This window comes from Osmerus eperlanus, unplaced genomic scaffold (genome assembly GCF_963692335.1).
Source record: "Osmerus eperlanus unplaced genomic scaffold, fOsmEpe2.1 SCAFFOLD_229, whole genome shotgun sequence".
NCBI lineage: Eukaryota > Metazoa > Chordata > Actinopteri > Osmeriformes > Osmeridae > Osmerus > Osmerus eperlanus.
Window position 1 is genome coordinate 1 of NW_026911553.1, and position 26,247 is coordinate 26,247.

At 53.6% G+C, this 26,247-nt stretch overlaps 2 protein-coding genes across 5 annotated transcripts; one reads left to right on the plus strand and one right to left on the minus strand.

The window, feature by feature from the left end:
- Positions 1-397: 397 nt before the first annotated feature.
- LOC134016245 (tensin-3) lies at positions 398-8,294 on the minus strand. Of its 3 annotated transcripts, none has more exons than XM_062455644.1 (12): positions 8,227-8,294; positions 5,647-5,820; positions 5,483-5,533; positions 4,882-5,004; positions 4,583-4,647; positions 3,220-3,303; positions 2,950-3,062; positions 2,773-2,833; positions 2,582-2,657; positions 2,114-2,243; positions 1,494-1,559; positions 398-499 (listed from the first exon to the last, which is right to left on the minus strand). In XM_062455644.1, the coding sequence occupies exons 2-12, from the start codon at positions 5,794-5,796 to the stop codon at positions 471-473; spliced, it is 948 nt and encodes a 315-aa protein (XP_062311628.1). In that variant the 5' UTR covers positions 5,797-5,820; positions 8,227-8,294; the 3' UTR covers positions 398-470. The 3 variants fall into 3 exon arrangements, with proteins under 3 accessions (XP_062311628.1, XP_062311625.1, XP_062311627.1); XM_062455641.1 differs by having other exon boundaries at positions 398-503; XM_062455643.1 differs by having other exon boundaries at positions 398-503; positions 5,647-5,817; positions 8,227-8,275.
- Positions 8,295-8,797: 503 nt separating this feature from the next.
- Positions 8,798-25,962, plus strand: LOC134016240 (PH domain leucine-rich repeat protein phosphatase 1-like). 2 transcript variants are annotated; one of them, XM_062455635.1, is made up of 17 exons: positions 8,799-10,998; positions 15,591-15,787; positions 15,894-16,019; positions 16,313-16,461; positions 17,767-17,913; positions 18,463-18,690; positions 19,127-19,329; positions 19,712-19,772; positions 19,873-19,968; positions 20,157-20,312; positions 20,427-20,627; positions 20,955-21,117; positions 21,571-21,701; positions 21,841-21,957; positions 22,074-22,268; positions 22,699-22,948; positions 23,957-25,962. In XM_062455635.1, exons 1-17 carry the CDS (start codon positions 9,357-9,359, stop codon positions 25,184-25,186), a joined length of 5,292 nt encoding a protein of 1,763 aa, XP_062311619.1. In that variant the 5' UTR covers positions 8,799-9,356; the 3' UTR covers positions 25,187-25,962. The 2 variants fall into 2 exon arrangements, with proteins under 2 accessions (XP_062311620.1, XP_062311619.1); XM_062455636.1 differs by lacking the exon at positions 15,894-16,019 and having other exon boundaries at positions 8,798-10,998.
- The last annotated feature ends 285 nt before the right edge of the window (positions 25,963-26,247 follow it).

Below are 26,247 nucleotides of genomic sequence, written 5' to 3' on the forward strand. Positions count from 1 at the left end.
GAAAAAGACAAGCCACACAGACTACTGTCCTGTCTCCGGTTTGCGTGCCTGGGAAGTTCTCTTCACGCCTCGTACCGTGAAAACCCGACCACGCCACGCCTCCCATTCCCTCTAGATTCCAACCCCCGCTGGACGCAAACCTAATCTCAGATGCCATTTTTGCCGGTTCAGGAAAGGCAGGGGGGGGGGGGAAGGGGGGGGGGGTGTAGAGGTCATGATGTTATCCGACAAAGGTTTCCAAAGAGTCCTCCTAGGTCGGCATGAGGTCTAACCTAACGTTGACCTGTGAAAGCCTGTTCTAATAGAGGACGCCGCGGGAGGTCTGGACACACCGAGGTGAGGAAGGGGGAACCGTCTTTGAACAGGAGCAGCTCTGCTCCGTAGCCGACAATCTTACCTGCTTCCTGGTCGGAGATGTTCTCAAAGGAATCGCGTCGCACCGCGGGGGTCCAAGGTGTCGTAATCGACGGTCACCGAGGGTTCGTTCTGCCATAGAACACTTCCTTCCGAAGATAACGACCCACGACCAGAGAAAGAGAGAGAGAGACACACACACACAGGCAGAGAGAGAGACAGCCTAAGTCATGTGTTGGTTATACAACAGTCCTGCATCGTTGAGGGGAAAACACACACACGCGCACACACACGCAAGCCTCCACACACCACAGTGACATCAGCTGATCTGAGTTTTTAAAAATATGTTTACCGACTGTCTCTCTCTCAACAGAATAACAAATATGGGAGGGCAACATTGAGATGGATCATGACCTAACAAGTAAATATTCAAGTGTTGAAATCTCTGAAGTCAATGTCTATGTGTAATTACCCCGGTAGGGTATACCACAAATATGAACCTTCACGAGAACAAATTAATCGTTCTTTTTGGGGGGTTTTGACAACATGCCCAGCTTTCGTTCTGATCCAAGTATTGCGTTTACTCCATTTTAAAGTCTTAGACGTTTTCATCTGGATTGATTTGTGTGCCTGTTTGTGCATCCGTGAGTAAGGGTGTGTTTTGTTGGGCCAGTTGAATCTGGATCTGTGTGTGTTCCTGCTCTGTTTATCCCCTTGAAAACAGACATCTGCATTCCTCTGTGATGTGTGTTTGTGATAGGATCCTTTATTGTTTCCTGTCCTGTGTGTTACGGAGGTGTGTGGCGTGGCTGTCCGCCGTACCCTCGTCTCCTCCAGCAACGGGGGGGGGGGTCAGTACGCTGGGCCTCCAGCGCCCCCCTGTGGCCGGACCAAAAAACCCGCTTATTCTGAAGCAGCCGTCTAACTGGGTGTCTGGCTCATGTGTGATTGCCTGCTTTGCGGCTCTGGTTGAATTGAAAGACAGGAAATGTTCAAGGGTGTGTGTTTGAGGGGGGGGGGGTTTAAGGTTAGAAAATATTCCCCAGGTGCCAGCCATGTGTACATGCGTACATGTATGTGCGCATGCGTGGGTGGGTGGGTGCAGTGGACAGTATGATGCAGCGCAACGGCCGGAATACCTGCCATCTTCTCCGGGCTCTCGGAGAACACCAGTTCCACCCTGCCGTCATCTGGAAACCCGGGGTCTGTGTGCGTTAGGGGAGGGAAGGAGAGCAACTTGACATCGCCTGGCACAACAACACTCCGCTAGGAGTGTCACGGCCCAATCTCTCCCTCGTGTACTTCACACCTGCCTTCACACCTCATTAGGGGGTCATGGTTAGTCTGCGACAATATTTACACGAGAGAGATAGGAGAATGAGCGAGAGAAGGAGAGAGAGAGAGAGAGAGAGAGAGGAGAGAGAGAGAGGAGAGAGAGAGAGAGAGAGAGAGAGAGAGAGAGAGAGAGAGAGAGAGAGAGGGAGGGGGAGGGAGATAGAGATAGAGAGACAGACAGACAGACAGACAGACAGACAGAGAGAGAGAGAGAGAGAGAGAGAGAGAGAGAGAGAGAGAGAGAGAGAGAGAGAGAGAGAGAGAGAGAGAGAGAGAGAGAGAGAGAGAGAGAGAGAGAGAGAGAGAGAGAGAGAGAGAGAGGGAGAGAGAGCATAGTCTAGGCCCACCAACAACAACAGGGCACATGATCCGAAGAGGAGAATAAATATAAACGACTACGAGTTTAGAAAAAAACGTCAGCTACCTCCACTGGCACAGTCGAGGTCCTCCTTTGGGAGGACGAGGGTGTGTCCGTGGATAACGCCTGTGTGAAACTGGAGCCGGAAGATGACCTGACGGCTGACCATGTGAGAGGTTTTATGATAACAAACCACCTGATGCGATAAAAAAAAAAAACACAGTGTTACCTCAAGACGGGTCCTACACAATAACCTTGATCGACCCTTCCAAACCACCCCTCTCTATGCTGCGATACCAACAAGAAGAAAAAATCCTGAGTTGTGGCATTGACCTGCATACAGGTCTGCAGTACTGTAGGTGCGTGTTTATACACCTTTTGATGGCAGGTTCATAGGTCTCGTGGAGATACATGTGTACATACATACATGTATGACCAGCTCCCACACTGTCCATCTAGGCGCATTTATGTCATATTCTGGAAAGGGGGATTGGGAATTCTGGGTAGGTGAGAAGGATGGGAGACAGTACCCACCATAATGTCACCTTTGAGCAGTTGGGCCGGCTGTAGCACAAAATAAATCCTGTCTGTCTGAGGTCCTTGCACGTGACTGTGACACAGAGAAACATGCGGTCAACCAATCACGTTTAACACGCCGGTCCGAGCAGTCACATGACATGACGTGGAGAACAGAATGAGTGCGATACTTGAAGGTTAAACCTCACTAGATTGCTGAGGTGCAAACTGCCTGCAGACTCTGGTACACTTTCAGGAAGAGTCGACATCCTGCAACACACAAACACACACACTTTATCTTTAACCCCAGTGTCACACAACTGGGATTGATAGGTAGCTAAATTTACAATATTCTGATGAGGAGGATCATAATATTGGTTTCTAACCTCCAGCAGGGCTCAGCCGGGGGACCCCATGAAGAACGACACAGAGGAGGAAGAGGGGGGAAGGGATCATCTTCATCACGCCCCTCAACAAACCACTCAGCATCCACACATATCTGAGGAGAGGAGGGGAGAATGGAGGGGAGAGGAATGATTCAGCCTGTAGAACAGACCCAATGTCTTCTACACACTATTAGCCCCCTGGAATTAATGTACATTTACTTACAGTTCGAATGACTGGGATGCCGATAACCAATCATATTTCATGTTTACCGTTTCTGGGAGGGAGTCATAAACAAGGATACTTTATTGTTGTAGAACCTCCTCATTGCAAAGTGGTCCAGGCCCAGCTCTCCACTGAAACACGCACACACACAAACATAGATATTTAGACATCAAAGTTGTTCTGTAGCACTCTAACATTGATGTTTTAGACAGGGTACACAATGTACTTCCCTTTGAAAACTGCCCAAAGGATTTCCGTACATATTTTTTGTAACAGTTTTTCCATTGGACTTGTTCCACATACAAATTGCATGACAGAGCAAGCAGTGGGCAGGTACAAGTCATGCCAGATGTAGGTAATATGAAGACACTGTGGAAGTATTCTTAGGGTTAGGGTCTCTTTCTTTCTCACAGACACACACCTACTCTTTACACACACACACACACACACACACACACACACTGGGGTCAACACAGGAGCTGACACCCGTGTCGGAAAGAACAGAACAATGTTATCAGCGTTTAACAATCAACAATTTCTCAACGCGGAAGACACAACACACAGTCAGGAGGTAATCACGAGACAACACACATGTATCTACTCTCCATCTCTTCACCCTTCCCATGATCCCTCACTGACAGAAACACCTCTGATCTGTGGAGGACACACGATCAACTCTCCAAGGAGACAAAAGCAACAACATTGTCTGCTAGAGAAGACAGATAAGTAAAGATAAGATCAATACAGATAACCTGAACAACTATGGGACCACGTTTTATTGGCATAGCGTTGAGAAACCTCCAGTAGGTATTCAATTACAGTTTAAGGGGTCATGTCCGAATGTTACTGCAGTTCAGTCCTAAACAGTTTATTTTAGCCTATGGGTATTAACCATCTCGTAAAGTTTTCAATTGCAACCTGGTCCTAGCCTCAAAACTAAACACAAGTCCAGTTCAAAGTCTCCTTAGCCAACAGACCTGCCCTTTGCAAAGCAGTGATATCATATCACATTACATTTAGTCATTTATCAGACGCTCTTATCCAAGTTATCCACGTTAAGGAGTCATATCAGATTATATTCAATATGTGTATCTTCTGAGTGTTTTCTTGTAGAGCATTTTCAGTAAATCGATAACAGCTCCCCAATTCACATTCCTGAACGAAGAAGTGGATGTGAACCAGGAACGCTAGCAATTGAACAGAAATGACTGCAAAGGGTTAAGTGGGAAGGGTATCGTTAGCCTAGCTAGGTTAGGTCTGTTGTTTGGGTGTTAGGTGTATGTCTACATTAGTATAAACTGGGTTATGAACAGCAAAAGTTCCATTAGCATCAACTGGGTTATGTACAGTAAAGGTTTCCATGAGCATGGACTGATTCAGGTACTGTATTGTAATGACAGCGTCAGGTACCTGGCAGATATGTTGGTGAAGTGGACATAAGACGCCACCACAACTCCAATCCTGTCTCTGCCTCCCTGTTGGTGGATTCAGACGGTTCAACCAGCAGACAGACAACACCGAACGGTTCCAACAATGAGTGGGAATGAGGACAGAGAAAAGCAGAGGGATGAAAAGAACAGGACCGAGAGAAAGAGAACAGAGAGAGAGAGAGAACAATACGAGGTGAGGTCCGTGAAAAGACAAGGCACCGCCGAGGGATGGGTCATAGAGATGTGTGGAAAGGGGGGGGGGGGGTGAGTTTGTTTTACCCTACAGTGTAGCACCAGCACATGCTGAGGGTTCGTTTGGAGCCAGGTCTCCATGGTGGAACACACGCTGCACATTTGATCCAGAGAAGGAGCCAGGAGAAGAGGCCATCCCGGATTCAGTACCTGATGAGAACACACACCGTGACCCAATTGAGGCGGTCAATGTCGTTATCTCACGTCCTCCGGCTGTGTCCTTTCCCGGCTCTCTGTCGTGACCAAAATGGGACCGCAACCACAACTCAATCTGTCTGCTTGACCTCCTTTCTCTTTCAAAGGACATCCCTTGAGAGTCTTACAACGAGTGGCAATAACGACAGACCTGCTAGCCTTGTCCCATGCCACAGCGACGATATCTACTTATTTCATTTACATTTACATTTAGTCATTTAGCAGACGCTCTTATCCAGAGCGACTTACAGTAAGTACAGGGACATTCCCCCCGAAGCAAGTAGGGTTAAGTGCCTTGCCCAAGGACACAACATCAGTTGGCATGGCTGGGAATCGAACTGGCAACCGTAAGATTACTAACCCGACTCCCTCACCGCTCAGCCATCTGACTCCCTCAGATGACTCCCTATTTCAGAGCAGGTATTGGGATTACCTTTGGGTTCATTTGAGTGAGATGCTCATTCTTCTCTGAGAGGTTGATGACCTGGAGAATGGAGAACAACATCAATATGTAGGCTCCTTTAAGGCAGGGGCAGAGGGCAATGAGGGGGGAGGGGGGTGGTAGGCTTTGGGTAAGCAGAACGGCCTTTCCCTCACCATGTAATTGTGTCCATGTTTAGACTTCAGCATGACAGTTATGTCCCGCAGGTCCTGTATGTAGGTCTCCTCTGGACTATCTTGGGGGAAGGATACAGCGATGATGCGCTCCGTGATGTAGGTCAAGTCGATTCCGTATCCCTCCGCCATGTCTGTCGGTCACATGAGTGTCTGCTGTAAGTGGGTGTGGGGAGAAAGGGAGATTCACTGTGATAGAATATTGACAGAGAGGTCTAATAAAGAATAAGGAACTGTGTTTTTGTTTCCTACAGCTTACTCAGCAAAAGTTAACTATGACTGCCCATAATTGTGACAGAAGAGGAATTAATTTTGTCCAGTCAGAGATATATTTTGGTTTGTGGGGACCAGGGGCGTAGGTTTGTTTTCTAATGTGGGTGGGACGACTTTTTTGAACAACTGAGGATGCGGACGTTTTTCTTTGTCTCAATAAAAAGAAAAAGTGTGTGTGTGGGGTGGTATTCAATCGTTTTCAAAAAGTCAAGTTTCAAAAGTGTGTGGGACATGTCTGTATAATGCATAACGTATAACGTGGCCTATGTTCCTGATGGGGACCTTAGTTCTAGTTCCTGTTACGGTAGGTGAGTCATCAGGACATATTGCCTATGCCTATAGAGTCCTCCCTCCCTCCTTCGCCCGCTCCTTCCTCGCCCACACTCACCAACCTCTCTTATCTTCACAACCCTGCAGCTCTTCCTCACAGCCTTCAGAAAGCAATTCTGTGTTTGCTCGTGTACCAGTTTTACGAGCCTACCTCTCCCTACATGTAACGTGGTCTCAATTGTGGGAACCCAAGCTCAGGCAATGGGATTTCCTACAGTATCTTTATTTCGTCTCTCGTGCCGCGTTTGTGAACGGACACGCGGTCGCATATTACACGCGCAAGCGAACGTCTATGGGAGAGATGGTTCTGGAAGCCGCCCTGACCTTCACCCTCACCATGTGACCAGAGCAGAGTAAACAACGGCCACAGTACAATTGGCCTGGACGTGAGGTGTAGCCAGAGCCAGCCAAGAGCTCCACAGTCCCACTCTTAAACATCCTGAACTGTCTCTAGCAAAGAGAGTGGGGTGGTGGGAGGTGGGCTGGAAGACAGGCAAGAAAGATGAACAGGCTGGTAGGCATTTTGAGGTCATGGTTCTGGTGTTGGAGTGAGTCTGTAGAGGCCTTGGTTGGCTGGCTCGGTGGGTGTTCCTCGTGCTAAGGTCAAATGGAAAACAGCCAAGCTGGGACGCCAGCAGTAAGATAAATAGCTCTTACGCACACAGCTCCAAACATAAGAGTGGCAGTTAGAAACAGCACCCAGAATCAACAGATACACCTGTCTTATCTCAAGCTATGCTCTACTAGACAGTCTGACAAATCGTGGAAAACGTCAATACTGTAACCTTTTCAGAATTCTTTGAATGTCTTTTTATGTTTATCAATTCATCTTACATACTGCATGGGGTTCAAATCCGCGTGATCTTTGTGTGTAATAACTATACGTATAGCTGTTTCTGTCAATCCCGCTATTTTTATGGCGAAGACATTCGCTCATGTGCATGTCATGACAATGTTGCATCAGCTCCTCTGAGCATCACACTAACTCCGCTGACCCTGTTTTCCTCTCACACATTTCTGTCACACATACATGTATATTAACTACAGCCGGGATTCACACAACGACGTCACTGCAATGCAAATTTGTTGGCGGTCTTCTGATCTTGAAATAACAAGAGGAAAAGAACCACCTTCTCTCTCTCTCTGTCTCTTAAACGCTGCCTTGCACTCTCTCTCATTCACACACTCACACACCAACATTATATAAGTGGCGCTTAGTATACAGAAAAGGAAGTCCTTGAACCGTACTAGCAAGCCACATCTAATTATGGGCTTTTACCTCACATTTAAAAGGAATGCATCCTAAAAATGGATTAGACCCCCATTTCTCCTCATTCCTCCTTTAGGACTAATAGAGCTGTCAACTGTTTCCGCCATAGGAGTTGAGACAGAGCCAACAGAGAATTAGTGCCACGATAATCCCAAATTACCATGATGGACCCAATACCTATTTGTCTCCATAGCAAACCCACGTGTCTGAACATAGAGACGACCAATCCACTGTGCCCGTCTCATTTCCAGGCCAAACAATCAGGATTTCCAGCATCTACTCCTTGTTTTCTCCTTGTTCTACACCACCGCATTAGGGTCAAAGCCATTTCCATTTCCATGATTTTATTTCCACCAATTCTTTGCCTCCTTCTATTCATAGATTTCTCTCAAACACTTCTTTCTCGCGTTTGTAAACTATGTCTGAATGCTTCCCTTTGGGTGCATTCTGTGCAACCTTATCTTATTGGCCACGATGGGTCTGGCTAGGCACTCTATTGAAACTGACACAAAGTGGTACTGAATTGGCCAGCCAACACAACTGAGACAGCTGTCTGAAAACACTCAACCCTTTTTATCCTGGAGTTAATTAACATTACTACCACTTCATTGGATGGGAATTAACACAAAAGAAGGATAGCACAACAGTCACACGAGCACAAAAACGCATGAGAACAAAAACAGGCTTACCTACAACTGAGCTTCAATGAACTGGGAACCTAACAGGCACTGTTTAGCGCAATGTAGTCTAGTTAAAGCAAGTAGGAATATGGTGTTGGGGGTGGAGACAACACAGAGAGAGAGAGAGAGAGAGAGAGAGAGAGAGAGAGAGAGAAGAGAGAGAGAGAGAGAGAGAGAGAGAGAGAGATGAGAGAGAGAGAGAGAGAGAGAGAGAGAGAGAGAGAGAGAGAGGGAGTGAAAGAGAGAGAGAAAGAGAGAAAGAAAGAGAGGGGTTGTCACTACTGGATCCATGCACTTTGTCCTTGCTCTAGTGTGAGTAGTGATAAAGCCTTCCCTCTTTGGGAATGAGTGAGTGACTGACGGATCTAGAAAAGAGGGGTCGCTTCATAATTTATATTGGCCACCTTTGATGCACTTGTCATACGGCACTGTAGTAGCAAACCGAAGTTCGGTATTTATATTAGGTTAACGAAAGCACATACCTTGTGGTCTCGCATTTGGCAAAAAAAAATATTTTATATTTCTTCCACTAGGTGGCCCTAGGCGACCATTGTCTATGTGAGCAGAGTCCATGGAGACAAAACACAGACTTTTCTAGCAGGAAGTAACTAAACCTAACAACATACACAAAGCTTCTTTTTTTGGACTAGTTCATATCCCCAATCCTAGGATATATTCATAATACGCATTTGTCTCCGCGCGTCATAGGGAATGTGTACTCTGCCTCATCTAAATATGCAATGAGATCGCCAACTCCACCTTTCTATTTGACTTGGTGATGATTACCACACTAGGCAGTCGCATTTCAATGGCAGTCAGTTGCGGCTACTGTAGCTTCCATAATGGCGCGCTGGTATCGATAGCATCCGCACAACTGACCGGCAAAAAGTCCCAATAACAAATTGCCCCGTCGGGCTGGCTAGCTTACCACGGTTAGCTGGCAACAGGAATTGGAAGAATGTAACACTAACTGGATGAGGATTCGGCGTTAACTTTGTATCTGTACTTTGGAGCTGTGGACTTAGTAAGTGTGCGTGAACGTAGCTAGCCAGCTACTAGCCTGCGAAGCTATACCGGGTTTCACCTGCCTCCGGGCTAGCTAGCTCTCCGGTAGTGGTGGGACGGAAAGTGCGCGGTCGATGGCAGTTGCTGGAAACAGGATGGAGGAGATGGATGCTCTTTCAACAACATCTCTAGGAGTATCTGACTCCGATCTTTGCGGTGAATGCGTTAAGCCAAGTGGAACACCCCCGTTTCAATTCGCCGCTGCTAAAACAAGAACTACGACGGCGGGGGAAGATAATGGCGTGGGCGGAGAGTCGAAACTCTTGGGGAAAGGATTCGCCGCCACCTCCCTACTTCACATTGCGATAAGAAACGGGATATACCTAAACCAAGTCGCTAACGCCACTGGAAGTTCGGCTCATATCAACATGATCACAGGGAAATCACCCAATATTTACAACCTCGTTTCTGTCAGTACCAACAGCAGCGTGAACTCTTTATTGGCAAGAAGACGACGACACAAGAGGAATCTTTCGGTTGGATCATCAAAAGTTTCCGCGGCTGGAGTGGCGAATCCCACTCATTCGGCCTCACCTCTAAACACTCTCAGTTTGGACAGAAAGACTTTACTACGGCAGAAGCACCAACTTTATTCTTCCGACAAGGCATGGATGCGAGCGGACCACCAACGGGGGTGTATTCACGTCCACGACAGTCTCAACCCCTCCCATCCGAGGCCGGTGCTCTGCACGCTGGACACCACTGCCGAAGAAATGGCCTGTCGGCTAGGGCAGATAGCGGGGGGTAAAAGCGGAACAGTCTTGCGTATGACTCATAAAGCAAGTGCTTGTGTTGATTTGAATGGAAACCGTGACGAAATGTTTGTTGATAATCAACAATGTGATTCTGAAGGTAGCTGTGTCAAGTCATTACTCCCTGTGTCAGACCCCTACCCGTTGGAGGACAACCGACCAGTTCGTTCTAATGACGTACTACCTACCAACAACAACCATAACCAGTATTATCAGGACTCAAATAGGATTTCTGATAGTTTATTGTATGATAAGATACCAAGCAACTCGTCTTCTGAAGCGTGTCTCAATGATAATGAGGTCGCTGACTTGGGGCTGAGTGGAGGGGACAGTTATGGATTATATTCAGGCTCGGACATGGAGAGCAGCACCTATGACGATTTGAGCCCCGGAGGCCCAAAGTCCAGTGAGCAACCGGACTCCCTGAGCGACGCTTTGCCCTCGACGGCGGACGCGTTGGCGCTGAGCCCCAACTTTGACAGTGCCACCCGAGAACCGGACCCGTTCGAGAGCTCCTCGGACGAAGTGGACCTCGATGGCGCCGCCCGAACCCCTGCTTTCTCCCAGCGGCTGGACACACCGTTTGCAGAGTCCCCCGGCGGGACCAGAACGGAGGGAACACCGGAGGACGACGGGACCGGGAGCGGCGGGGACGCCCCCTGCCCGACTGTGGCCCCCGGTGACCGCGGCACCTCGACCCTCTCCGCTAAGCCCATATTAGGCATGGCGGCTGCACACGGGGACCCAGGGGAGCTAGGTGGGTGGCCCGACCCCCCGACGGAGGCTCCCTCCCCGGGCCTCTACGTCCAGCTGCACGGGGGGGCGGTGCGGAGGCTGGAAGATGACGAGAGGCCCCTGCGGATCCAGAACGACTACCTCTCCAGCCTGGGCTTTGAGGACCCGTGGAGGGTGCTGGAGGAGGGGATGAACCCAGAGCTAGGCTGTCTGATTCGCTTCTATGCAGGTGAGTAACACGGCATGCGCTAGCGGTGGTTGTTTTTTTTTTTTTTTTTTTTTTCTCTCCATCTGAACAGGTGGGAGGTTAACTCAGGCTAATGGAATGCCGTCAGGGAGCTGGGTGCTTTTCGAGACGGATCACGTGACGGGTGTCTCTTCTTGACCAGCCCCCATGTAGGGAAAAAAACCGGGTTAGCGATGCGGTGGAAGTTTAGCCACAGGGGCTCCTGTTTAGCCAGGGACGCAGGCTTGGCGGGTCGGACCGGATTCTTTCGCAATCCCCGGGCGCGTTCACCCCGGCGGAGCCGCGCCCCGCCCCGGAAGCCGTCGGCTGGCGGGGGCTCCGTTCGGTTCACCTCCACTCAACCCCCCCCCCCCCCCGCCCCCCCAATCCACTCCACTGTTGAGTACACCGTGACTGCCCCCCATTGTGCGCGCGTGTGGTCAGTCCAACTGCGGGAACGAAAAAGAATATTCAATTGTCGACTGCCGAGACAAAGACCGGTGTTGTGCCTTCACCACCCCCCCACACTGTGAATAGGGAGACCCATCGAGAGGCTACAGGTGTGTGTGCGCTCTCGCCACGCGTCAGCTACTGTGAATGCAGTGTGTTGGGGTGGTGGTGGTGGTGGTGTTGTTGTTGTTGTTGTTTTGAGGGGGACGGGGGGGGGGGGCGTCTCTGTCGTCGTGTTTTTCCGCGAGGAGACGACGCACAATGTCAACAAAGCCCAAGAGGCCAGAGCTGGCCTCGATCTGTGATGGGATTAACACAACAGGAGATTTGGGGTTTGACCTTGTTTCCACCACGTCAACACAGATGTGGGTGATGGACAAACGAGTCACGCGGAGAGCACAGCACATGGGACGGCCCGGGTTTATTTATTCTTTCAATAGTGAGAGGGACTAATGCCACGTCCGTGGCTTGTGAGAGTGTGTGCGCGTGCCTGTGTGTTTCGATAGTCAACCATAAAGGAATGCCCGTCCCTTATTTTTGCGCTCCAAGAATTGGAAGCGACAAAGCCAGTTCCCAGACCTCCCTCAATCTCTCCCAAGCCTCCCTCCTTCAATCTCTTCCATCCCTCCCTCCCAGCTCCCCTCCCTCCTCCCCTCATCCTTTTGCTCCCACACATGAGCATGACAGGGCTACAAAGCCTGGCGCGGAGCTGTGCTGCTGTGAGCTGGGGGGCCCACGTTCCGGCCAGCACGCCCCATCGACCAGGGAGAAAGCCCAGGGAAAGACAGGCCTGGGGGGGGCGCGCAGGGGGGGGATGGAATCCACGGCATGAGAGAACATAGCAGAGCGGCGCCACTGGCGCCAGAGACGCGCGCGTTGCGTCAGAGGGACGGGGGCCGAGCAAGAAGGAGAAGCGATCGTGTGATTTTAGAGGAAGAGGACAGGCGGCGAGGAACACAAAGGACAAGAGGCCCTCTAATCGAGCCCGCTTCCCATTTCAGAGGCACGGCCTCACCCGCAGCCTCCCACCCCCCGGGCTTCCTATTCCCGCGTCGAAAAGTTCCGCCGGCCTGCTTTCATTGGCATATGCTTTAGGCCTGTGTTGGTTTGTGTGTGTGTGTGTTTATGTGTATGTGGGATGTTATTGAGCATTTGTTGTAATGACCAGCTGCTGATAGTTGCCAGTCAGAGGAATTTGAGTCAGCAGATTGCCCCCCCCCCCCTCCGCAAAAGTGCAGTTTGGCTTCTGTATGGGGATGGCACAGACACACACACACACACTTTCAGACTGCTGACTTGGAGAGAAAAGTGACCTCTGTAGAACTCAGATTTCACCTCCTCAGGCTTTCCGATCCACCCGAGACAACGACAGACACAGCCTCCCCTTGGGCCAGGAACTGCAATACCCAGAGGTCATTGCTGCACCCTCAAGGTGAACGGGCCCGCCGGTAGGGCGTACTCATCGTGCTTATCCGTCAGGGCCCAAAAAAGCCTAACGCGCTCTCCTTCCAGAAAGGACAGTTTGCGGAGGAGGTTGAGGAGTTATTGGAGGTCGGCGAAGGCCTGGCTGGAGATCCACAGGCATCGAGTTCCTGACCTCCACCGACATAAACCCGGGTGAATATGTGGGAATGAAAATCCCAAGAGAGGCCTGGAATAGGTAAGACAGAGGAGTTGATGTTTGAAGAGGCCAGAGGGGGGGGGGGTACGTTCTCAGACATGGTGGAGTGAGACTTGGGCGAGGACACTGGAATGTGTGCCCCATCTCAGACAGGAAACGTTCACAGAGAACCGCGGCTGGGACAGGATATTCCCCCCCCCCCTCCCACGTCAAGGAATAGGTGGAGGAGAAGGAAAAGTCATGTATGTATGTACATACTGCCCATGCCTAGGTCTCCACCCTGTGACAGGATATGGGGTTTTCACAGGATGCATTCCACGCTGCCTATATACATAGGCTATAATTTAGCATAATGCTACTCCGGCAACCAATACGATAGCTACAACACGAATGGACCATTGGTCTTGAGGGGCTCAATCCTTGTTCCCCGAGCCATGTAGGCTAGGCGATGAGGATCGTGACAGGGATTACACAACACTATCAAGAAGCTACAGGCTTGACCGGTCTTTGCTGTGTCAACACAGTCGCAAAAAAAATGGGAAGAATCCTGGAAAATGTCCAGAGATTTCAGTTGCGTTGCAATAGCGGTAGCATTTCTTTCTCTTTTGGTGTAATAAAGTGTCTATTACAACGGCAACTTTGTTCAAACAAAGTGAATTCATGTCAAATTCCCACAGAAATATATATAGTTTGATCGAGTGACAGCTTGCACCATGTGACGATTGACTGCGTTGAATGGAGTTTGTGTTTGTTTGCTTGGAGCAATCCCAGTGTGATACACCCATAGGGGACCAGGACATGCTAATAAGGACCCGCCAATCTAAGGGGTATTGTTTGCGATGACCTCATGCTCCCAGGAACAGGGGAGGGGGGGGGGGGCGGTGTCAGATGGCTTGTGTGTTTGTGAGTTGCAGGCTTGCCGGTTGGTTGGCAGGGAGGCGGTGGCAAAGTTTTTGTTTGAATTCGCGGGGGGGGGGGGGGGCTCCGATGCGCTCGGCTTACTAATTGGTTCGGGGCCCCCTCGTGTAAAAAAGCCCGTTGGAATTCGGTGGCTCGCGCGCACGCACATGGGATGAGTCCGGCTCTTCCCGTGTGGAACACTGCGAAGGCGCGGCGGTGCCAGTGCCGTAACTGTTACGTAACGAGAAGCTAATCTGATTCGAAACGGCTCGCTAGCCTGAGTCTAAAGCTGGAGTCTTCCCCTTCCGCCTGGTCTGTCTGCGAGCGATAAGGACGAGAGGCCGAGAAGGGCGCAGAGAGCGTTTATCAACACCCGAGAGAAAAGTGTCACCACTTCCCCCCAGATGCCAATCCCTTTCGTCCGAAAAGAAAACGCGCTCGCGAGAGCTTTGCTCTCGGCTCCGATTTCTCCAAAACGCAACCCAAGGCGGTTATCTCTCCTGGAATGGATCGTTACTCAAGACCGTCCCCGCATTCCACAGATTCTACCACAGACGCCACGGGTTGTCTCCACTCGCGCGGAGCCCCGGCACTCTCTCTCGCTCTCTTTCCTGTCATTTTTCGTCCAGCCTCCATTATTGATGGGGACCCAAAGGTCCTCCTCCTCTGCTCACCTTTCCCTCTTAAAGGGATGGCCGTTTCCAAACAGGCCCCTGTTGGTTATGGTCTCTAGACCTTACTGGGCACCGTTGCTGCGTTTTCAGATGGACATCACCCAGAGGTTGTCGTTCTGCCTGTCGTCCCGCGGCCGTGGCCTGCGCTTGCTCAACGAGGCTGTGGCTCGTAAACGTCTGGGGAGCCGGGGGGGTTTGGGTGCCACCGAGGGGTTAACATGGACAAATCACGCTGGAACGAGGGATCAGGCTCGCTCTCTCGCTCTCAACCCCCCCCAGGCTAATGTGATTCGCTTACGTAACGGTAGTTCCCTCACCCGCAATCTCTCTGAAAAGGGTGATTCGTGTGGAGGTTTTCCTTTTAATTTTTTCCCTTCCTCAAAAGGAAAAGTCCACTCCTTTTCCTAAGTACCAACATGAACACAGACCTTTTTTAAGCTGTCTGTTGTGTTAAGCTAATACAGACCTCATGGCTGGTCTGCAGTCAAATTCCCTGTGCCTTCCTTAGTTTGGTAGTTCTCAGGTGCACTGTCCAATTCACATTGTTATATATTGTATGATTTTGTTTGGGGGATTTTGTAGTAATACAAAGTTTGCCAACTATGTTACGTGCATGTTAGAATATATTACATTACCGAACTACTCATGCTATATCCTATAGCAAAGGAACACTTGGTAATGTCAAAGCCAGCGAAGTTAGTTCTATCTCGAATGCCTGTGCCTCACCCTTCCTCTGGGTTCGAGGAATCTGTCACTAACCTTGGCCTCTAGCTCAGGGTCAGGATGTAGCCTAAACCACGACCTGTCACTAAAGCCTGCCTCTCTCTCTCCCTCTCTCTCGCACACACACACGCACGCTCTCTCTTCTCTACCTCTCTTTCTGCCTCGCTCTCTCTCTCCCCTTTCACCTTCTTTCCTCTCTTTCTCTCCCCCCCCCCCCCCCCCCCCAGGTAAGCCCCGCAGCGCGGGCAGCTCCGAGCGCGTGCAGCTGTCGGGCGTGTTCAACGTGCGCAAGGGCAAGCTGGCCCTCCCGGTGAGCCGCTGGTCGCGGCGCCAGGTCACCCTGAGCGGCACCTGCCTGTTCGTGTCCTCCGTCAAGCACGCCCACACGGGCAAGATGCACATCCTGCCCCTCGTCGGGGGAAAGGTAAGGCCGACCGGGGAGCGCCCAGGCGGGACAGGGTGGGGGTGGTGGTGGTGGTAGGCCCGCCTACGGTTAAGATGCCTCTGCCGTGTGCTGTGCCGGTTCCAAGGTGGAGGAGGTGAGGAGACACAGTCACTGCTTGGCCTTCAGCTCGGCCGGAACCCAGAGTCAGACGTACTACGTCAGCTACAGCTCCTACACCGAGCACCTGCGCTGGCACCGACACGCGGCCAAGGTGTGTGTGTGTGTGTGTGTGTGTGTGTGTGTGTGTGTGTGTGTGTGTGTGTGTGTGTGTGTGTGTGGGGGGGGGGGGGGGGGGGGGGGGCTTGGGGTTAGGCTGGAACATGTCCATGTCAGTTTTAGCAAAGCTCCCACTGGGAAATCGATGCGCAATTGTCCCGGCACATTTAGAAAGGGCGACGTTTAATCGAGTTGGGATAAGACGTTGGCGCCGTTTGGCGTCGCGCAAGCGTGCGTCTGTGTGTGTGTGTGGTCGGCGTCTAACCCCCCTGCCCCCTCCCCCTTCAGATGGCGTCCCAGCGGGTGAGCTCCGTGGACCTGTCCTGCTGCAGCCTGGAGGAGCTGCCCCCCAAGCTGTTCTACAGCCACGACCTGACCCACCTCAACCTCAAGCACAACTTCCTGTCGCCGCACAGGGGCCTCGCGCACCTCACCAGGTCCGGGGGGCCCTCTCTCCATCCGCCTCGCTGTCCAGTCCGCCCGTCTCGTCTTTTTCCTCTCCTCATCTCTCTCCTCCTCTGTCTCTCTCTCTCTCTCTCTCTCTCTGTCTCTCTCCATTTGTCCATCTCAGTCAAGTAGTAAGATGATGCAAATGGTGGCTGTGTGTGTGGAGGGAGGGGGTTTTCTTAAGGTTTCATGTCCATCGACAGCCTCTCTGTTGAGAAACAACCATATGGTCTGTGATGTAGCATTGGATTCGGGGGGAGAGAAGGGAACAGAAGATAAACAAAGGGAAAAAGAAAAAAGCTTGAGAAAGAAGCCGAACGGTCGACGAGAGGGCGAGAACCGCCTCCGGGAACGACTCCGAGGAGAAGGGTGACAGCTCGACATCATCCAGCCCCGGCCCCCGACCCCCGGCTTGGCAGACCAGTCGTGTTTCAGACTCGGGCCAGCGTCTTATCGGCAGAACCGCGAAACTCCAGCTAGCTCCTGACTGGGGCGGAGCTGGCGCCCCCAGGGAGCTACGTTGCCGCAGAGACCAAAAGAAGCCGATCGTTACCCCGCTCCGGTGTGCCTTTACGCCGGAACGTTCTCCCTGCAGACCTCACCGTGCTATCTCGGCGTACACGTCATTCCCCTGGCTCGTCACAATCTGTCAGGACACCTCCCCCGTTATCTCGCTCTCTCTCTCTTTTTCCTCCCCTCCCTCCCTCATCCCTCTGTCTTTTCCTCCGAGCCCCTCCCCCACCCCCCTCTCTCTCTCACTCTCTCTCCGGCTCTTCTTTCGTTGGCTCTCGTGCCTGTGATGGGAACAGCTCTGTGCTTCCATTGTTCCTCCGTAAACACCAGCTTCCCGGGGGGGGGGGGGGGGGTTGGAGGGGTGGGGGGGCTTAGGAATGTTTGGCTTTCCCTCGGAAAAGACGCGGGTCCGGGCACGGCCTATCACGCCGTCCCCTCAGTGACCCGGCTCACTCAGCCCTGGGAAGACCAGGAATCCCCCCCGCACACACACACTCACACACACACGTGTTGCCAAATAGCAACAGGACAAAAGGCGTGGCCGTATCCACGCAACAATCTCCCGAATGCTGTGCGATCGTTGACAGGTTTCAACAACCTCTGCTGTGTTGCTCTCACAGAAGGGGTGGGTGGGTGGGGGGGGGGGGGGGCAGGGGGGTTTGTTGGGTAACTTGAGGTTATACACTCGAGATAAAATCTTCCACACATTTTAGGCTAAGGAGAGATGAGAGCGCCCAACCCCTCCCTAACTCGGCCTCCGTGTGCTTGTGCTTCTCCGGCAGGTTCTGCAAGCTACGCAGCCTCAACCTCTCCAACAACCGCCTGCGGGAGTTCCCCGCGGCGCTGTGCGACATCGCCTCGCTGACGGAACTCAACCTGTCCGGCAACCGTCTGTCCTGCCTGCCCTCGGCCCTGGGTGCCATGCATAAGTGAGGGGGGTCACGGGGGGGGGGGGGGGGGGGGGAGGTCAGAGGTGGAGAAATGAGAAGCGCTCCCGTCCTGAGAGGAACAGGCTGACCGCGGCCCACAGTAGACGTTTCTGAAAGGAGAGATGTGTCAGCCTGCCTCAGTCTGTTTATTTTCACATATTCGAGCTGTCAGCGCTCAGGGGAATCGGCACTGAGTGTTTATGTAGATACTGCAGAATATACGTCATAGGACCCATAACATGGGGATTACACGCGTGTGGGCCAGATGTATTTATGGATTTGGTGTTGTTGTGTAGCCATGTCGTTTACAGAACGAGCTTAATCGGATGTAAACCCACCGACGGGGGAAACAAAGCTGATCTCAGACATTTTGTAATAGGATTTAGAAGATTATGCCCTTAAAAAAAATATATATATATTGTAGAATTTGATCGTGGTTTTTCGTAAGACCCAGTTCCATGTTTTAAACAGGATAAAGCATACAAAGAGAGTGCAATAGTAACCCAGTGTGTGTGTGTGTGTGTGTGTGTGTTGTGTCTTCCCCTCCAGCCTCCAGACCCTCCTTCTGGACGGGAACGCCCTGAGCTCCCTGCCTGCGGCGCTGGGCTCCCTGGAGGCCCTCACCTACCTGGGCCTGTCCTTCAACCGCTTGGCCTGCGTCCCCCCGGCCCTGGAGAACCTCCGCGGGGTGGAGCGACTCTGCCTGGCCGGGAACCAGCTCTCCGTCCTGGACATGAGCGGCCTTCAGTGGCTGCCCGCCCGGCATATTGACCTCAGGTACGCCGGACGAGATTTTGCGTGACTATGGCGGGGTGGAGGGGACGACTTCTAACCCTCCAGGGGGTCTGGGGGGGGCATGCTGACCCGTAAGAACATTTTAAAGTTAAATAAATCCATTTGGTGCACTTTGAGGGCAGGATTGACAGCCTGTGAGGAACTCGATGCTCTTGTAAACAATTGTGAGCTCTAGTAAAGAATTGCATCAAACACATCGGTCGTATACATGAACGGTGATGACCGACGGCTCCCGATGCTGGACGCTGGAAATCCCCTCAGGTGGAGAAGCAGAACGCTGACATTTCATTCAGACAATGCCACTCCTTTTGGATATCCTCGACGCGTGCATTCGTCATCTCACCTGTCCCCTATTACAAACAACAACGTGTGTTAACAACACTGCATTTGTGTCGCGTGTGTCGCGTGTCCCCTGCAGGCTGAACCCCCTCCAGGGCGTGGTGGCGGGCGAGGCCGGCCTCCTGAGTCACGTGGCCCAGCTGGACGTGAGGGACGCCGGGCTCCGGGCGCTGGACGTGCGCGCCCTCTCCAGGCTGGAGCTGCTGCGCTGCGACAGGAACGCCCTCGCGCGCCTCCGAGTGGCCGGCCACGCGCTCAAGAGTCTGCACGCGGCGCACAACGGTGGGCTCGCGCGCGCACACACACATACACACACGCACGCACACACTGAACATTTAGAAGGGGGGGGGGGGCAGGGGGGTTTGTTGGGTAACAGGAGGAGGAAAACGCCGGCGTACGCACACGCGCACTTAAAAAAAAACGGAAAAAGAAACTAGAAGTAGCGTTATGCGCTTCTGATGATGATGTTGTTGTTGCACTGTGTCCTGTAAACACAGGCTGAACAGTGCCTGTGCTGCAATGCTGTTACACCCGTTCGCTTCTAGCCCCGGATTATCTGACAGACTTTGCGTGCACCGCCAAACTAAACGCTCGGTGCTCAGCATCTGTTAAAAATCCACAAACGTCACGAGCGATTTGAGTAATCGTACTCATCCCGTTTCAGAGCTGACAGAGCTGGAGGTGGACCCTATCCCAGAATGCCTCACCCTCCTGGACGCGTCCAGGTGAGAATCTCCTTCCTCCGTCACAAACCCGTGCCGACCCGCCGGTCTGAGACCCCCCCCCCGACCTCCCGGTTTGACCGTGAGCCGTCTTGCGTTGCAGGAACAAGCTGGAGTCCGTCCCTGCCTGGGTGTGCGACAGCGGCAAGCTGGAGGTGCTGGACGTCAGTCACAACTCCATCTCTGAGCTGCCTGTACGGTAAGCAACGCGCACACACGACGTCCCTGTCGTGATGCGAGCGCCGGAGGAGGACCAAAGTGCAGGGAGAGGCACGCAGGCAGGATTCCAAACCCCACCCCCAAATCTGCCCCTTCACACCCTGCCAGTCCCAGTCCCCCTCGTGCTCTCCTGACTTGGTGTCCGTGTCCTCTTCCCCCCCCCCCCAGGTTGCTGAGCGGAGGCAGCCTGAGGAAGCTGCTGCTGGGCTGGAACCGCCTCCGCCGCCTCCCCGAGCGCGTGGAGCGCTCTCACCTGGAGGTGCTGGACGTCCAGCACAACCAGCTCACGGAGCTGCCCCACAACCTCTTCATCAAAGCCCAGAGGTGAAGACGCGTCCAGCCGTCGCCCCGCCCCCCCCCTACGGGCGGCCTCGTTGGCCGGAATGTTGACGTTTCGGGAGGAACCCGGTCTCAAATGTCCTTGTGTCTTCTCGGCAGCTTGCGCTATCTCAACGCTTCGGCCAATAAGCTGGAGAGCATCCCCCCGGCCAGCCAATCGGAGGAGAGCTTCAGCAGCCTGCAGGAGCTGTATCTGACCAACAACGGCCTGACGGACAAGAGCGTGTCGCTGCTGACCGGACACGCCCACCTCCGCGTGCTCCACCTGGCGTACAACCAGCTGCTGGTCTTCCCGGCCAGGTAAACATCTCTCCCTGTGTGTGTGTCTCTCTCTCTCTCTCTCTCTCTCTCTCTCTCTCTCTCTCTCTCTTGCTGTATCTCTCTCTGTCTCTCTCTCTCTTGCTGTGTCTCTCTCTCTGTCTCTCCCTCACTCTCTCTCTCTCTGTCTTGCTATATGTCTCTCTCTTGCTGTGTCTCTCTCTCTGTCTTGGTCTCTCTCTCTCTCGTCGTCTTCCTCACTCCCATTCTCACGCGCGCGCACACACACACACACACGCGCGCCTCAGTCCTGTCCCCTGACGACCCCGTTTCCCCCCCCCCCCCCCCCCCGTGTCGTTGGCTGTGCAGCAAGATGGCCCGCCTGGAGCAGCTGGAGGAGCTGGACCTGAGCGGCAACCGCCTGCGCTCGGTGCCCACCACCATCCTGAGCTGCCCCCGCATGCACACGCTGGCCGCCCACTCCAACGGCATCAGCACCTTCCCCGAGGCCCTGCAGCTGGCCCACGTCAAGGTCTGCCTCAGCCACACACGGCTCATTAGGGAGGGCTCGCTACGGCCGCCACTGGCAGGGCGACCGGGGGTCAGTCGATAGGAGGAAGGGGGTCAAGTCCTGTGCGTGGCCAACGGTTAAGCCTTGTGCTTGCTCTCTCTCTCTCTCTCTCTCTCTCTCTCTCTCTCTCCCTCTTTCCATCCCTCTCTCCAGGTCAGAAGATCCCCTCTAATCTCATAACAGATATCCTCTAATCCCCACCTCTGTTCTTAGATGAGTCACCCCAGTCTAGCCTCAGTCTGCCAGGCATGGACTCTACTGTCTTTCTGTGCTGACCTCTCCTTCTCTCTCTCTCTCTCTCTCTCTCTGCCTCTCTCTCTCTCTCTGTCTCTCTCTCTGCCTCTCTCTCTCTGCCTCTCTCTCTCTCTCTCTTCCCCTCTCTCTCTCTCTCTCTCTCTCTCTCTCTCTCTCCAGTGTGTGGACCTGAGCTGTAATGAGCTGACGGAGGTGTCTCTTCCCGAGACTCTGCCTCCCAAGCTGCAGGAGCTGGACCTGACGGGCAACCCTCGCCTGAGCCTGGACCACAAGAGCCTGGAGCTGCTCAAGTACGGACGGCGACGCACACACGCCCACACGCATATACACTGTGCGAAACGCTACTATACACACTGACATTGCATCCTCCCATGTCGACTCTCTCCATCCGTCCCCCTCTTAACCGCTCCCCCCCTTGTCCCCCTGCAGTAATATCCGCTGTTTCCGCGTGGACCCCTCTCCATCCTCCCTGGGGGCCAGCGAGGGGCCCGGAGCCCCCGCCGTCTGGAGCCACGGCTACACCGAGGCCTCGGGGGTCAAGAACAAGTACGCCCCCCCCCCCGCGCCTCTCCCCGGCTCACTCTCTCAGCCCCTCGTTCTCCCTGCATGTGTGGTGCCGGTTTAGCTGACTGTGTGTGCGTGCGCGTGTGTGTGTGTCCCAGGCTGTGCGTGGCGGCCCTGACGCTGGACGGGTTCCGCGGCGGGCGCGAGGCTCTGTACGGGGTGTTCGACGGCGACCGGAACGGCGAGGTGCCCGGCCTGCTGCAGTGCACCATGGGAGACGTGCTGGCCGAGGAGCAGCACAGGAGCGGGGGGGGGGAGGACTACCTGACCAACACCTTCCTCACCATGCACAGGTACACACGCTCGCTTACACAGCCTACTTCCTCTCACACACGCACTCACTTCCTCTCACACACACTCTCACACACACACACACACACACTCACTCTCTTACACAACCTACTTACTCACACACACCCTCACTTACTCTCACACACACTCTCACACGCGCACACACACACTCACTCAATTTCTTATACAACCTACTTACTCACACACACACACACACTCTCACTCACTTACACAGCCTACTTACTCACACACACACACACACTCTCACTCTCTTACACAACCTACTTACTGACACACACACTCAGTCACTCACTTACACAACCTACTTACTCACACACACACACTCAATCTCTTACACAACCTACTTACTCACACACGCTCTCACACACGCGCACGCCCATCAGTAACGTTGCCCTGCCGTCCTCACCCCAGGAAACTGGGCACGGCAGGTCAGAGGCTGGGCGGCTCGGCGGCCCTCTGCCACATCCGCCACGACCCGGTGACCCCGGCCGGCCCCGCCCCCGCCCACGCAGGCTGCTTCACCCTGGCCGCGGCCAACGTGGGCAAGTGCCAGGCGGTGCTGTGCCGGGACGGCAGGGCCCTCCCGCTCTCCAGCGCACACACCGTCCGGCAGGAGGGCGAGTACCGGAGGATACGCCAGCACAACGCCATCGTCACAGAGGTGTGAGGGAGCTCATCCTGCTGAGCTGGAAGACGTACTTAGGAAGCGCGTGTGTGTGTGTGTGTGTATAGTAATAGTTGTGTCCATCTAAAGGGTTTTAGGAATTACTTAAGAGGTGTGTGCTGTAGGGCTGGGCATATTACACTTACATTTAGTCATTTAGCAGACGCTCTTATCCAGAGCGACTTACAGTAAGTACAGGGACATTCCCCCGAGGCAAGTAGGGTGAAGTGCCTTGCCCAAGGACACAACGTCAGTTTGGCACGGCCGGGAATCGAACCAACAACCTTCTGATTAATAGCCCGACTCCCTAACCCCTCAGCCATCTGACCCCCTGAATATCAGCGATAATATAGGCCCAAAAATTACGACGATGTAAAATTTGAACATATTGTGAATATTGATGTAAAATAAAATAATAATATATAATAATAAAATAATATATATATATATATATATATATTTTTTTTTTACAAAGAGCATGTGCACAAACTGAAAATTGCACGTGCTATTTTTGTCTATTTTTGTCCTGTCACATAAGGACCTCTGCATGTATTGTTCCATGTGAGGTCCATTTTGTCAAGTTCCAAGTACCATGTTATGGCAACTGCTTACATTTGCACTACACATTTTGTACTTTGTAACAATAGCTGTTCTATCTCAATTGTTTTTGGTGTTTTCTAATGGGGGCAAAAGAAAATCATCTTGTATGCGTGTGCGCTGGTAGATTTGTATCCATCCAAGTTATTTTAGAATGTGTGTGTTCATAACAAACCATCGTTGTGTTTACCAAATTTTACCCAATACAAAAACAAATAAAAATAATTTTCTTGTAACCGTGGCAATGTGGGGGGTGTGAGACAGCCCAACGGTTAAAAGAAAATGCTTCACTTTGTTTTTGTATGCGGTAAAGTTGTCGCAATACGACGGTGGGTCACAATGACTGATGGGTCAGAATGACCCGAAGATAACACAAGGGTTAATAGCCGTTCCTCCTCTTTTTTTCAGGACAACAAGGTCAACGGCGTGACCGACTCCACCCGCATCATGGGCTACTCCTTCCTGTGCCCCGCCGTGACCCCGCGGCCCCACATCTCCACGGTAACCCTCACCCCCCAGGACGAGTTCTTCCTGCTGGGCAGCCGGGGCCTGTGGGACGCGCTGTCCCCCGGCGAGGCGGTGGAGGCCGTGCGGAACGTCCCGGACGCCCTGGCGGCCGCCAAGAAGCTGGTGACGCTGGCGCAGAGCTACGGCTGCGCCGACAGCCTGGGCGCCGTGGTGGTGCAGCTGAGCATCACCCAGGACTGCTGCTCCTACTGCGAGCCCCCGCCGCCGCCCCCCAGCCCGGGCCCGGCCCCGCACGGCCCCCACGCCTCGCACCCCCCCTACCCGCCCTCCGACGGCCTCCTGCCCCCCGCCGCCCCCCCCTCCTCCTCCGGGCTAGGCAGCGAGCTGAGCAGCGAGGTGAGCGCGTCGGAGATGAGCAGCGAGGTGGGCTCCACCGCCTCCTCGGACGAGCCGGCGGCCCACGGAGAGCCCCTGCACGCCTGCCCGGGGCCGCGGGGCGGGGCGACGCCGCCAGGGGGCGGAGGGGCGCCGTTCCAGAGGCAGTTCTCGGGGGCGCTGTCCGACAACGGGCTGGACAGCGAGGACGAGGAGCCCATCGCCGGCGTGTTCTCCAACGGCAGCCGCGTGGAGGTGGAGGCCGACGTGCACTGCCGGCGCGCCCGCGACCAGCCCCCCCCAACCCCCGACCCGGCCTCCCCGCCCCGGGCCCCCTCCGCCGCTCCCCCGGGGAGCCCCGCCCACCTCCCTCCCGGCCGTCGCCCCCCTGCTAGCCCGGCCCCGCCTCCACCCAGGCACGACCCCGCGCCCTCTGAGGCCGGGCACACAGGAAGCCGGGGGGGCAGCGCCGGCGAGCCAGACCCGTGTCCGCCCGGCGGAGAGGCGTGGCCAGGGGCGGCCAAGACCTCCACCCTGGGCCGGAAGGGGCGGGGCAACGGCTCGGTGGCGTGCGAGGGGCGGAGCCAGGACCGGATCGAGGAGGCGGCCGACGCCCCCGTCAGGAAGCAGGGCGGCTACTTCAACGCCCCGGCGCAGCCCGACCCGGACGACCAGCTCATCATCCCCCCGGAGCTGGAGGACGAGGTCCGGCAGATCATGAAACAGCAGCAGGAACAGCAGGAGCACACCCCCCCACCACAGCAGGCCGCAGACTGCTACATCACACCCCTATGACTCGGCAGGGACAGAACACGCGCTGTGTGCACAGCTCCCTACACAAACCCACGCCTTCCGAGTATTCCGAACAAGTGTTACCTGTCACGGAGCGGCAGGACTGTTTTAATTCGCTTTTGATTTTATACTTTTACTGTTACGGCCCGAGAACGACTTTTTTTTTCTTCTTTTTTTTTTTTTTACAACACTTGTTTCACGCATTACTGCTTCGCACAAATTTAATATAAATAGATTTTGACTATATCCTTATATGTGACGAACGAAGCACTTAACGTTTCGTTCTCCTTTCCGTTCGGAATGGAACCGTACGACGGGTGAAGCGGGCGCGTTTCCGCCCAAGGGCCGAACCGCTCCCGGCAACACCCTCCCCCCCCCAGGTCGCCGTGGCGTTCGTCGCCGTGGTGTTCGCCCCCCCCCCCCCCCCCCCCCCCCGGGAGCCGTAGGAGCGGAGCGACGAGCGTTTTCGACTAACTCCTAGGAGTTGCACACGCCCATAAGTGACCTAGTCACTGAAAGTGTACTAATCTTCTCTGAGAGAAAAGACAATTGTTTCACGAGGCTGTTTATCCAGATGTGTTTGTCTGAGGGAGGTTGGGGGGGAGAGGGGGGGGGTGCTCGTGAGCACCCGGGAGGGGAGAGAGCACTGGAAAGAGATATTTACTGTCTGTAAACGAGCCCCACCAGCTCAACGAATGTTCCGGCACAAAGTGATTTACTTCTTGACAATTGCAAGTCATACAAATGCTACTTTTGCAATAATAAACCCGTTTTCCAATAACCCTAAGGATTGTGCTGGTCTTCACTGTGTGTGGTGTGTTCAGTTGTGGCCGAATGTAGATATGCAGTGTTGTTTACACAGCACTCCAACCAGTGACATGAGACAAACATGTCAAACGGAACACGCGCCAGCCGTGTCCTGTTGCTATGAAGCGACACCGTTATTGCGACCCCCCGTCGTTGTTGTTCACTCCAGAAGGTTCTTTGAACCCAATGACATCAGAGATTCACCAAGCCATGACCCGACAATGGAGGGCCATTGTGTAAGCCGTCGTGACGTCGGC

Bases quoted from the DNA above. Each gene is read 5' to 3' on its own strand.
- LOC134016245 (XM_062455641.1), bottom strand. From the start codon at position 5,796: ATGGCGGAGGGATACGGAATCGACTTGACCTACATCACGGAGCGCATC. The intron at 5,005-5,482 runs GTAATCCCAATA...TGTTCTCATCAG, and splicing joins TCACTCAAATGAACCCAAAG to GTACTGAATCCGGGATGGCC. The intron at 3,063-3,219 runs GTAAACATGAAA...TCCTCTCCTCAG, and splicing joins ATGACTCCCTCCCAGAAACG to ATATGTGTGGATGCTGAGTG.
- LOC134016240 (XM_062455635.1), top strand. From the start codon at position 9,357: ATGGCAGTTGCTGGAAACAGGATGGAGGAGATGGATGCTCTTTCAACA. The intron at 15,788-15,893 runs GTAAGGCCGACC...GCCGGTTCCAAG, and splicing joins TGCCCCTCGTCGGGGGAAAG to GTGGAGGAGGTGAGGAGACA. The intron at 21,702-21,840 runs GTACGGACGGCG...GTCCCCCTGCAG, and splicing joins AAGAGCCTGGAGCTGCTCAA to TAATATCCGCTGTTTCCGCG.